Source organism: Gavialis gangeticus, unplaced genomic scaffold (assembly GCF_001723915.1).
Source record: "Gavialis gangeticus isolate Ggan-Ray unplaced genomic scaffold, GavGan_comp1, whole genome shotgun sequence".
Lineage (NCBI taxonomy): Eukaryota > Metazoa > Chordata > Crocodylia > Gavialidae > Gavialis > Gavialis gangeticus.
Window position 1 is genome coordinate 92904312 of NW_017729025.1, and position 12965 is coordinate 92917276.

Sequence of the window (12965 nt, forward strand, 5' to 3'; positions counted from 1 at the left end):
CCAGTCTCCCAGTCCCCCCACCCCCCATGGCTGCCCAGCCCAGCTCAGCTCCCAGCTCTTTAAAAAAAAGTTGCCACTCACCAGCTGCTGCCAAGCAGGGGGGAGCAATCCCCACTGCCCAGTGCTGAGTGAGGGGCTCTGTCACAAGCCCCCTGACCTCCACCTGCTCTCCCATCCCCCCCATGACTGCCCCGCCTTCCCCAGCTCCTGGCCCTTTAAAAAAAAAAAAGTCCCAACTCACCAGCTGCTGCTGCAGCCTTGGGGCTTCTTAGGGCTCATGGCAGAGCCTCCCCCACACAGCGTGGGGCAGTGGGGTACAGCAGGGATTGTTGCCCCACCTGGCAGGAGCTGGTGAATCGGGGTTTGTTTGTTTTTTAAAAGGGCTGGGAGCTGGGGCGTGAAGTGTAGCCATAGTGGAGCTGGGAGAGCAGAAAAGGGTTGTGGGGCTCGTGGCAGAGTCCCCCCATATTGTGTGGGGCTGTGAGGGGCAGCAGGGATCGCCCCCCTCGCTTGGCAGCAGCCAGTGCATGTGGGCTTTTTTTAAAGAGCCAGGATCTGGGAGAGCGGACAGGGCTGCCATTGAGAGCAGATGAGGGATGGGGCCGACTTGGAGATTCAGCTGATTCGGCTGCGGCCAAATCCCCAAATCAGATTTGGCCGAATCAATTCAAAACAGTGATTCAACTCACCGAATCGAATCACTGTCCTCTGAGTCGGCTGAATCCAAATCTGAAGCGAATACTAGCCACTTTGCACAGGCCTGGTTGACTCTAGCCTGGGAAAGTCTAGCCCACCCCAGGGAAACAGTGTGATCAAAAGGCATGCAGCTTAGTGCCTGTCCCCTTCTCAACACCTTCCTCTACAGCACTCTGCTTCTGTCTTGTGCCTATACATATCTTCACTGCAGAAGGACTGGTGTCTGCAGTGTAGGTAAGTGTAGATAAAGACTTGTGGCCCACAGCAGCATCATAGGTCTTAAGCAGTCTGGTAGGAGATGCACGCTCACCACTAGTCCAGTCAGCCCATAACGTATGCCTTGCTTATGTTCCTTTGAAGCAGCAGACAAAAGCAATGTATTATACCTTCTCTGGCTGGCTAGGAAACTACTTTCCATCCTGAAGGATTGTGACCTGACCTCAGAAACACTTCCTAGCATTACCTCTTGACTGAGCTAGACCCCGGCAGTCTACATGTGTGTTGCCCAGAAAGCCACAAGACTCAGCAGCATATCTTCCACAGCAGCATGTGTTACCATGAAAACATGGTACATGTCCTCTGCTCACTGCACTGGTTCCCTGCAGAATCTCCTGTTAGCTTTCTGGTCTTGTGTACCTGGAAAATTGTCTATAGCTCCAGGGTGAGGACCAGGATTGAGAGCTCTGTCTCTCTAGCACAGCAGAGCTATCAACTGCAAAAGGTAAAGCTTGTTTGTGCAAGAGAGGGTGCTTTCCTGGGGCCAGTCCAAGCCTGTAGACTGAACTCCCACAGGCTTTCAGAACCACCTCAAACTTCATTGCTTTGCATTGCAAATGTGATATGCACTCCAACCTTACCTTCATTAATATAAATATTACATGGCAGATAAATTGTTGTTATTTTAAATCTGCCTGCAGTGGATTTCCCTTTGGAGAAATGAAGAGAAAGGAGGAGGAAAGAACTATATGACAGAGACTGGTTGCAATGTGTAATGCAGCACATAGTCAGCACAGTGATGGGCACAGTGTGATAACCTGAACAGATTGAAAGATAATGAAAGCCAGATCTTCCGCGTAACATCTCAGCTTCCTTCTAGGGCTCTGTGCTTTACAAAGCACATGGGATTGGGTCTTATATGGTGGGGTATGTGTGTGGAAAGAAGGGGCAAGGGGCAGAGATGTCTAGCAGAAATACCCCAGTCTGCTGAGATGATCTTTAAAGTGCTGTACTAAAGTACTGTAAAGCCTGTATGACTTCCCTTCTGACCTTTGGTCCATCACCAACAAAAAAGTCCCACACTCAGCTCTTGCGTAGGAGAACAAGACGCTGGCATTTGACAGAGCCCAGGGGTTGGCACCTGCTCAAAGCATTTCTGCTTCTAAGTAACATAGCCTGAATCCTAGCTCATCTGTAAACTCAGCTTTGCTGAACACTGGATAGCCTCCTTTCATCAGCTCCATTCCCAGATGGATCACTTCAATCTTGCATCTTACGTAGAAAATATAAACCTACTGACCGATCAAAGTGATTGTACAGTTTCCTACATGTTTGGCCTTCCTGCACTTCCTCTGGGAGCCCTTCCAGCTTGTAGACATTCCCTGTCAGGAAGCCTCTCCCAACTTTCAAATGAAAACTTCCTTTTAACTTGATTCTACTCCTCTTAGCTATATAACCCTTATATATGGTTTGACTTAATGCACTCACTCCTCTTTTTCCCAAAGGAGCATGCTTATCAGAATGCGCATTCAGATGGCTCTGTGCTGATGAACAGAAGCAATACTAGGCTTTTCTGTTTTTTCAGGCACATAAAATGCCAAACTGTTCACGTTCAGTTATGATTGAGAAATGATACTGTTAATGGCATTGCTTGTACCATAGTAGAAAATGCCATGGAGGGGATGAGCTAAGATACGTGTTGGTGGGTGGGGCTTGGTATACTCCTTCATTTTAATGCAACAGGCTGGCTAATAAAATATGGTTAAATGAATGTTGGGCTTTCATTTTTCTCTCAAGCAATGGGTCTAATGCCCTGTCTACACAAGGTGAGTAAATACCCATATGTGCTTACTAGTTGCAGCACTTCAGAGCTGAGCTCCTGATGAGCAGGTACAGCCTCAAATGTTTTCTTCCTGATATAGATAGGAACAAGACAGTTGTGGTGGAGCTGGCACATACAGGCCTCATAACTCCGGCCTACGATGCAGTTCCTTCTGACTGGAAGCTACTTAAAATCCCTCTCTTGTGTGTCAGGGTGGAGCTCTGGATAGAGGCCTTAGGTGTATAGAGATGCACCGGTATGTTCACAGTTACAAGTGTCCTGTTCATGGTACAACAAAATAGCGCTGTTAGGCAGCACTAAAGCACAGATAGCTTTCACAATGACCAGAGCAACAGCCAGCAGTTTTATGCTGTCTGTACTCTGAGGTGGTTTCCTCACTTAAGCATAGACCTGCCTCCTTGAGAATAATGGGCGAAGTGCTTTCACACTTGGTTCAGAGGTGGTGAAGGGAGGCTGAGTCTTGGTATATACTGCCAACTATATGTACGTTTCCCAGGTTAGTTAGAAGCCCAAGAGTGGTGAAGGCAGGTGCAAGAAATCCTAATACATTTTGGGCAAGGAATGCTGAATGAAGGCACAGACTGCAGCTCTATAATCTCCAGGCCAGATCTGGACCATAGGGCTTTTCACAAGCTGGATCTGAATGTGGCAGTGGCGGCCACGAGAGTTAACACAGCCATCACTCACTCGCTGCCCCCCCCACAGTAACACAAACATGTAACACAAGCAGAGCTCTTTGCTCTAGATTTTGGAGGCAGGCCACACAGCATGGCTTTGTGGGCCATAAGTTTGATACCCGTGACCTAGCAGAGCTAGATAATAACCATTAGCAATAGGTATTTTCCCGTGTTTTGTCCCTTTAAATAGAGACTGGATATCATTTGAAAAACAAGTCTCTAACTTGGAAAAGTTAGAGGGTGTAATCATTGCAGGATAGATGAGCACAATGGTGACTTCTGGCTCTGAAAGCTATAAATCCCACCCTATTTAGGATATTTTTTCATCTGTTTGCAACTTTAATTCCTAACCAATCAAGTACTAGATGGCATCTTAATCTTGTCACATGACTGAATCTGTAGACCGTGCCTTTAAAATTAACCTAGTTATTTAACCTCTTAATAGGGTCTGCTCCAGCAGGGCTTTCATGTGTGTCTTCTTGTCAGTAGACCAAGGTACCTGGACCACATCAAATTACCTTGCTTTCTGTTTTCCAAAGAAGCGTAGTATTCCTCTTGAGGTGTTTTGAGGCTGACAATCTGACTCTTCTTTTCCTAGGATGATCCTCTCACTAACCTAAACACTGCCTTTGATGTGGCTGAGAAGTACCTGGATATCCCCAAGATGCTGGACGCAGAAGGTAAAGTAGAATCTACTTTTTTATCTTTGGTCTTCCCAAGATGTGTCCTACTTCTTCTAGGTGGACTTGTATTGTACCACATTTTTGTACCCTCTGACCAATCCCTTCCTCCCCACACACCAAACAAATGTTACAACAGAAAAAAATAATCACTAATTCTGCTTCTCTTTCTTTGTGCCCCACCAAGTCTGCTGCATAATGTTTAGCCCAGGGCTGATGCACCAGGCAGAAATTAGTAATACCTGGATCTATTGGTTTGTTTGGGGGGGCGTTTTTGGAAGGAGTGAGGGTGGCTGGGTAAGGCTCCATTTTGGGTATCAAACTAAATTCTGAACGAACAGCAGATCTAATGATATCTCTATATAATGCATAACAATCCAAATTGCTGCTTCCCAAATATAACTGAGGTCTCATTTGCCTCAACAGGATGCTTGAGACACCAGCACATTCTGTCTCTGGCCCATGGTGCCCTACTAATCAGATAAACCAAAGGGATTCAACTTGTGTCTGATCTAGTTTTCAATTTCCATGGTCCAGAGTCCTGGCTACAGGCATCCTCTTGTTCTTTAGACCAATTTGTCATTTCTGTTAGAGTTCTGCATTATTACTGCTGCCTTGGGTAATAGTTTTCATTTTATTGCCATGAACTTAAAACTTACCTGAGACCTATGCTCCCTATCCCTTTCAAATCTAGACTTGGTATGTCCAAGAACAGTAAAGTGTTGGATACCCTATGTCTGGTGCCACTTCTTCTGGAAGTCATGTTCTGAACCCTTCTGGTGTAGTTGGTGACCTCCATCTAACAGATGCAGTTTTTGAGAATTAGAGAACAAACTCAGTGAGATCAACTTTGCCAGTTTTCCCTTGTTTTCTCTGAGACTGTTCTATAAACTGATTCCTTCTCAACTGCTCAGCAATATGAGGCATGAGAATATGCTATTAACTGGTTCTGGAAACAAAGGGAAATCTACTTTTTTCCAGAAGTGCCTCTCACTGACAATGTAGCTGGTTACTTGAAGGCCTTGGGGCAAGAAGACCTTTTAGAGACATGTGGGGTCTCTGGCTTGGGGCTGCAACTCTAGAGCACAAACAATGGTTGACCAACCAGAAATTAATTTAAAAGGTGACTGTTTTGCCCAAGTCCAGCTGGCTTAGAAAAGGAAGGCTACGTTCCAATCTTGGTTTGGGCAAGGAAGATGTAGAGAGTAGCAATGGCCTTTGTGAAATAGCACATCTCTGTGGTGGGGCAGATGCAACTAAAACTTGATTAATCAGCATTTAGGCAACCAACATTTTACTGGCACACCTTTTAGCACAGGTTGTCCCAATCCTAGTAACAAGTCTTGCTTCACACCCCTCGCTTCCCATTGTGAGTGCCCCCTCTCCACCCCTCAGGAGACTCATGAATTCTATGCGAGTGCTTCCTCCTGCTTTGCAGCTGTCACCTTAGAAATCCAGTAAATTACTGGGGTTAGGTTTGGGTCCCAGTAAAACTAACAGACGAATAGTTTGGCCTGTGCGGGGTTTCTCCCAGCAGCTCTTCTCCCTGAAGGCTTGGAACAAACCTGTATCTTCACAGTGTGAATAATAGTCGTCGGATCTTGAACTGCTCTCAGTAAAATCAGTGAGAGCTCTGTGTACATTTGACCCCTTTTGAATTTTAAGCCATCCTCATGTCAGGGTGGGGTGATAGGAAATGAAGGAGCTGCTCCTTTTTAAAAAAAAACTTTAGCACCACAACAGCAGACTGCTGAGCTATGGCAGGTCCTTCAAGAGAGAAAGGAAACATTCCAGCACAAAACACACTGTGGTTCCATGAGCCCAGCCAGCGCCTGGCTTTCATGTCCTCTTGGGAGAAGTTTTGCTGGCGAGGGAAGGGTGCAGGGTAGACATCTGAGGCCGTCTACCTGAGGCAAATGCAGATCAGAAAGCCCTGCACAAGAGTGTGTGGAGACGGACTCTTCTGTAACTCCCTGCCCCTTATACCAGGCACCCTGGACAGTTCTGGTTCTCCCTGTCCCTTGCTGTCTTCCCATCAATCGATATGCATTTAACCTCAGGTTTTTTTTGACAGACATTGTTGGAACGGCCCGCCCTGACGAGAAGGCCATCATGACCTATGTTTCTAGCTTCTACCACGCCTTCTCAGGAGCCCAGAAGGTATCGCAGGATTCCAAGCTCCCTCCACACAGCGCACCTGGTCCTGTTGCTAATGTCCAAACCTTTTTTTCTTTCTCTTTCTCCTCTCTAGCTACGGGCATCTTTATTATTATTTTTTGGCAGAGTTGGCTGTTGGTTCAAAGCGGTGCTCCTGGTGTCAGGGCTGAGGGGGAAAGGAGCTGATAGGGCACACTCATGAATTCAGAGATCAGTGAAGCTGTGTCAGGGCACAGGGCCAAAGACCACACATTAATCCATTGGAACTGGGAGCTCTGGCATCAGGTTTGGAATACAAGACTCCTTGCCTAATGGCTGAGTAGCAGCTCTTGCCACCTCTACAAGTCTAGAGTTGGAGATCACATACAGACCTTCTTCACGGTGCAGTACTCTTCCTAGGTTTGCTCTGCTGCCATTCACTGCTATTCAGACACTAAAATGCACCCCGTCTGAGTTGTCTGATGTTGATCTCCTGTTTTGTGAGGGTGTGGAGCTTGGCATGGACAGGTATTTTAGAGTAGGTCTAAACTGTTGCAAAGATTTATCAGTTCTCTAACGTGCATTTCCATAGGACAGGCTGTCTCATAGCCTGAAGTCCTTTTTTATACCCTGAATACAAGCCAGATTCATCTAGGGTTTAAAGAACTGATTTGACCAACCCTCTGTTTCTGTGCTTTCAGGAGCAGGAGGTACCATATTTTGAGTCTGAGATGTATGCTTTTCACCTCCTCTTCCCTTTCCCACCCCACACCCTGTGGTGGAGATTAGACAGATGTGCCCTTGCTGGTTTTTGCTTAGTAATTACTTGCTATGATCACCTAAGCAAAATCTTTGCAGGTGAGACCTTGTAAATGCTCTCACCAAAGCAAGCAAACTGTCAGTGCCGGAGGAGCATGCATGGCACACTGAATAAAAGTGGGAAGTACGCTTTGTGGGCAAACAGCCTGATCTTTGCAGTATCTGACTTGAGTACACCCCCTGCCCCCCCACACACACCCACAGATACTTAAAACATTCAAGCCACAAATAAATCCCACCCAGTCACAGCTGAGACAAGCCTACTGACTAGAGGGTGTGAAAATATGTAGCCCAGATAGTTGGCTAGGAGCAAAAGCTGGATATTAGGAGGAAGAAGGGAGTGCTGCTTTGATCCACAGAGCCAACCCTGCTAGTCACGTTCTGATCCGAATTCCCAGCTCTCCGCATGGAAATCTGTTTGGCCTGTCCTGCAATGCATGATGGGAAGTTTTCTCCCCCTCTCTCACACCACCCATGACTGTTTTATTTTATTCTATGTGCTGCTTCTTACTTTATCCTTTCAACCTCTTTTCCTTCTTTGCACAGATATTATAGGCACGCTAAGGCCGGATGAGAAGGCCATTATGACCTATGTTTCATGTTACTACCACGCCTTCTCAGGTGCGCAGAAGGTGAGACTTTATCCCTAAAAAACACCCTCCCTCTTCTCTCCCCTGACTCCCAACAATTCACCCTCCACTATGAAATGGTTCAAACCTTCAGTCCATTGAATAATAGTAGAGGCGCTGAGTAGTCTGCCTGTACCATGTCCAGAATTTATGGTCCTTAACCCTACTGAAGAAGTTATATGACCAAACTGTAGATTCAGAAAATGTTCTTTAAACGTACATGGCCTCTTTCCTCTCTGCCTCTCCCAGAGTCCATACCCATGTGGTGAATACAATGTTCCTGCTCAGAGTGGGCACACCCTCAGTGACAGTGTTAACATAAAAGAGAAGGACCTGTGTCACAGCAGATTCAGTATCCACCCAATGACTAATGTCCTTCGGGCATCATCTTTTCTGAATGATGTATATCCCAGAGCACCTTGACTGAGTTGGCTTAAATCCTGCCTTACCAAATATAATCCTATTCTGATGCTGGTTAAAATGGGACCCCAGATGGACACATTCTACAGCTGCCATCTGTCTCTTTACACTGTGCTCCTACTGGGGCAGTGGCCATTTACAGCTAAGCACCAGTCATACATGAGCTGACCAGATGGGTGTCCCATAATCTCCTATTCAGGGACTGTGCTCCACCCATAGGGTTTATTTGTATCTAGGCTTTGACCATTTTAGCTTCCTTACTTCCCCTCTCTTCTTCCCTTGCTTCTCTCCCTTTCATTCATCCCTTCCCACTCATTCTCCCTCCTTTCCCAAGCAGCCTGCACTTACCCATCCTCGCTCTGTCAGCTTTTTCATCTTCTGCATTGCTCTCCCTGCTCCCTCTTTCTTTCCATCTCAAACAGTTGCTGCTGGGCTGCTCAGTCTCAGTGGTACTCTGTAACCAGCTCAGAAAACCTTCCCTCACTTTCTGCAAGTCTCCCAATATATCAATTTTCTAGTGGTCTCCTGCTATAAGGACAAAAGATCCATCGTTTCTTCCTGACACCCACCCACCAAGAATTGTTCAAAGCAGATGTGTATGATTTCCCAAAGACTGGGGTGAGGAGGCAGTATGGGAGTGTGGGTCCAGTGGATCCAAAGACTGAGACATGGACCCATCTCCAGTTACAGTGGTACAGACAGGCCATAGATTTTCTCAGACCTTTTTCTATTAATGAGACACAGCCCACATTTTGCCCAACTGCAGGCCCAATTGGCAGCTCACTAAAATCTTTAGGACTATGTCTAATTGGTACAAAATAGTGGTTGACAGTAGCTAGCATTATTTGTAATACCACAAGTCCACCCTTGGGCAGTAGGTTCCATCATGCTGCCCTTTATTGTGAACCACACAGGCTCTGCTCAGGTCAAGTTGTGTTTGACCTGTATTTTTGCCCTGTTTTTTGTATGCAAGGTGAAGCTCTCTAGTTCCCAGCTATTCAAATAGGTGAATACCTATTTGACAAACAGGGATTTGGCAGTGGTATTTTTCCATGATGTTGCTGGCCAGTAAATCGTTAGAAACTCCTTCACAGTGGGCTAAGTGCAATACGAGCCAGCTGATTATGATAAGGATCATAATCCAAAAGTCTGTGCCAGTCTAGTGACAAGCCCCAGTAGTTCCCAGTTGACACGTGTAGTTCTTCAGGCTAAACTGACAGCGGACTACTGGGGAGGAAGTGAAAGAACTGCTTAGGTTTCTAGTATTGCTAAAGGAGCTGCTCTGTCAGTCTTGCATTCTGTTCTCCTCCCAGCCCACACCGTCCTGTGAAAACGCACTATGCAGATCCTGTACGTTTGCTGTCAATCAGTATTGGTGCCAGACTTGCTAGAAACAGTATTTTCTTCTGCCCTGGTGTCTAACCCAAGGATGTGGGGCAAGAATTGGAGACTTGGTTTCTTAGCTGGTAAGGCTTCATTCTTATGTAGTCTAACTGGTTTAGAGGAAGGATTAAAAAAAAAAGATTGCATTGTCAAGAGGCTGATGGCCAGCAATTTTCCCATGACCTAGCCTATCTCCTTTTCAGAGCTCTTTCTCAGTGCCAGTCCTACATTATCCAGCTGTTGAATGGCATAGAGTCAAAATCCAAGGGTTATGTAAAGCAACTTCTGAGCATGAATCTCAGCCTAGGCCCAGGATCACAGAGGGTCTTTCTAATCACTGCCATCTCATACTTGATTGCGTGACTTACTGTGATGTCACTCCATTTTTCATTCAGATTTTTCATTACTGCCACCAGCCCTGAAGGGAAGGTCTCATGATCAGCTTTCTGCTTCTTTCATTCTCTTGTACTGAGTCTTTAAAGGTACAGGGTACCCATCCTGACATGACTTGTGTATGGATGGCTGCTTTTCCTTTATATGATTTTTATATATATGTATACTTGCTTTGATTGGTTTGCTTGTTTTCTAACTGCTTCTAACTTTCACAACACTAAACTGCATGGTTGTTTAGTCCTGGCTGGGTTTACAGTATTGAAAACTTGATTTCTGCCATGAAAGTTTCTAACTAACTTATCAATGTTTTATAAAAGGTTTGTTTTGTATGCAGTGTTCTGAGATGCTCTCAGGTACACATATTACTTGTAGACAGACATCCATGTCACAGAAACCATGACAGTGATAGGCTATTTTCCTGGTATTCTTAGCAGGGAAGTCCAGGGTTGAATGGGCCACATAACTTCATTTTCATTCTTATGTAAAAGGATGGCTCTTCAAGGGGAAGGTTGGGACTTACGGACAAGACAACATCGGCAATGCTTTCCGTGCCATGGCCTTACGTGTTGAGTAGCTAGAGTCTCCAAGACATCAGCTGAGAACTGTTCAGAAGCACCAATATGCCCCTAAACATTCCTTCAGTAAGGGAAAGTGGGATAGGGCCATCATGACCTTACATAGGCTATGTCTACATTTGACTCTTTTCCTTAATATATTCCACTACTGCCATCCACAATATTGTCCCCTAGCAGTAGCAATAGAGGGAGCACTAGCAGAGACCACGAGGCAACAACTAGGATATGGCCACCTAATCCTGCTCAGAGCAGGTCAGGCTAACACATTTGCAGCTTTTGTGGCTACACAGCCTCTCCTACCATAGCACTCCTACCATTGTTTGCAGCAGCAGACTGTTCTAGAGCAGCAGTTCCCAAGTTTTTTGGACCACCGTGACTCTGTCATCCCTCAGAATGTCTCACAGGGCACCCATGTTTCCCTTATCATCAAATTTGTAATTGAAAATACCAAAAAAATGGAGTTGTCACTTAGTGGAGCTCTTCTGGGCACAGGACTCAATGCAGACCACAGCCACAGTTTGGGGACTCCTGTTTTAGAGAGTAGTTGGGGGAGACAGAGCTAGAAAGAAGGATGATTGTTTGGTAAGAAGGTAGGCCGCCTTCTAAAAAATCTAGATGTCAGCAGTTGGGATTTTACAGATAACTCCCTGGTTGTTGATATTCTGAAGGGTTTTGTTTTTGAACCACTATACAACACCCACTCCCCCACCAAACCTTGGGGCTGTAGAAAAAGTATCCTCGCATACATGTAAACATCCCTGTGAATCTCTGTTGCTCAGCTGGCTGCTGCTCACAGCCATGTTACAGTGAGCAGGGAGGGTGAATGAAAAAGAAAAAAAGCCCAGCTCTGCGTCTTATAAGGTATAGGATGAACCTTTATCTTGATCCCACACTCCCAGTCATATAGAATTATAGAAAAACAGGGCTGAGGTCATCTAGCACTTAGTCTATTTAATGTAAAAGGACCCTTTAGATCAGATTCTCCACCAGGGTACCATAAGCATCTTTTTAAGGGTGCTCCTTGGTGCCCCACATTATTAGCACCATTAGATGAACAAACATGATTCACAAGATAAACCCAGAGATTTCCAATAGGAATCCACAGTGTTAAAAACATTCTGACCTGCTATGGTCTTCTGAGTTCTTTGCACCAGAAGATTTGCTCTGGTATTTTTCTGAGCCAAAAATGAGTCAAAACTAAGAGCTGGCATTTTCTGATGAGTGTCTCAAGTATAAAAAGATTGAGAACCTCTGCTCTAAATGGTGTAAATTGCCCTTGGGAATTCACTGAGAGGAAATTAAAATCCAAGCAAGTACAAGCTTTCTGAAATGGACAATTATCCCGAGCACTTTTATTGAAACTCTTATAGTCAAACTTTCCCCTTTTGAAGCTCACCCTCTCATTCTTTTATTAAAATAGCTAATTTTTGCATACCAGCAAGCTGGCCCATTTTAGCATTCATTTTTAAAGTCTCCTACCAGTGACTAAGATCACCAGTTCCTCTGGGACTGAAGGAATTGTATGTCATTGTGGAGCTTATGATATTATTGCTATTCTTGCTGCTTCATATCAGCCACAATACTCTGAGCACTAAGTTCAGAGTCTGAATAAACAAATAACGGAAGGCCTTTTAAAAATAGATGGCAGTTTAAACTTTCCAGTTATAAGCTCATTAAATAGAGGGCTGCATACAGCTCCAGTCGTGCACACAGCTGCTTCTAGGGTCAGTCCTTTTTGCAGACCCAGAGTGGTGTGTAACCTAAAGAACAGGGCTGCTATAGAGACATTGTGTGCATCCACTTCTTGCATTGCTGTAGCAGCACTGATCTTCTGTTGGCTCTGCAAGTGACTGAAGGACTGGAAGCACCCACCTTCATGGAGAATCCTATCTCTGCTTCCTTGTCCACCTGGATGATACTTGCTCTGAGATGAGAGGCTGGTGGCAATATCTTCAGGTCTTCAATGAGTAGACAAGGACAGAGGCCTGCTAGTGCTCTGCAACCTGGGCCAAAAATAAAGCAGCCATTCAAGTTATCTATATAGCAGATATCTTACCTGTGGCTCGTTCCAGCTCCAGAGGGGGATGTATGCTGTAAGGCAGGGCTTCCCAGCCTTTTCCTCAGCATGACCCTATTTAAACATTGGAAAATGTTGTGACCCCAAAATGATGCAAACATGATCAACAAGTCATAAATATGGCATTACAATGTGTATGGTCTTTGTATTTGTCATTTAAAACATTTAAAATCATTTACACTTCTTTTTAGATTAAAAAAACAACATTGACGGCAAACTATAAAAAAGCCATTAAATGCATGTATTTGACATTTATTTAAATTGCTTTAACTGTGGGTTATATTTGCAGTGCTGCCATACCATTAAACAACCCTAGATGTCACAGTTGAGCATCTTTGCAATGCCATTTTTTAGTTGCAACCCCAAGATTGGGAACCGCTGCTCTAAAGACAAACACTTCTGTCTGTTTCATGTATCAAAT

General features: G+C 45.1%; 1 protein-coding gene across 1 annotated transcript in view; it reads left to right on the top strand.

Annotated features, from left to right (window-relative positions):
• The window catches only part of ACTN1 (actinin alpha 1), a 207565-nt gene that overhangs the window by 151809 nt on the left and 42791 nt on the right, over positions 1–12965 (top strand). Inside the window, exons 7-8 of the mRNA XM_019519169.1 lie at positions 4031–4112; positions 6187–6272. Coding sequence (XP_019374714.1) covers positions 4031–4112; positions 6187–6272 — 168 coding nt within the window. The remainder of the gene's footprint in view (positions 1–4030; positions 4113–6186; positions 6273–12965) is intronic.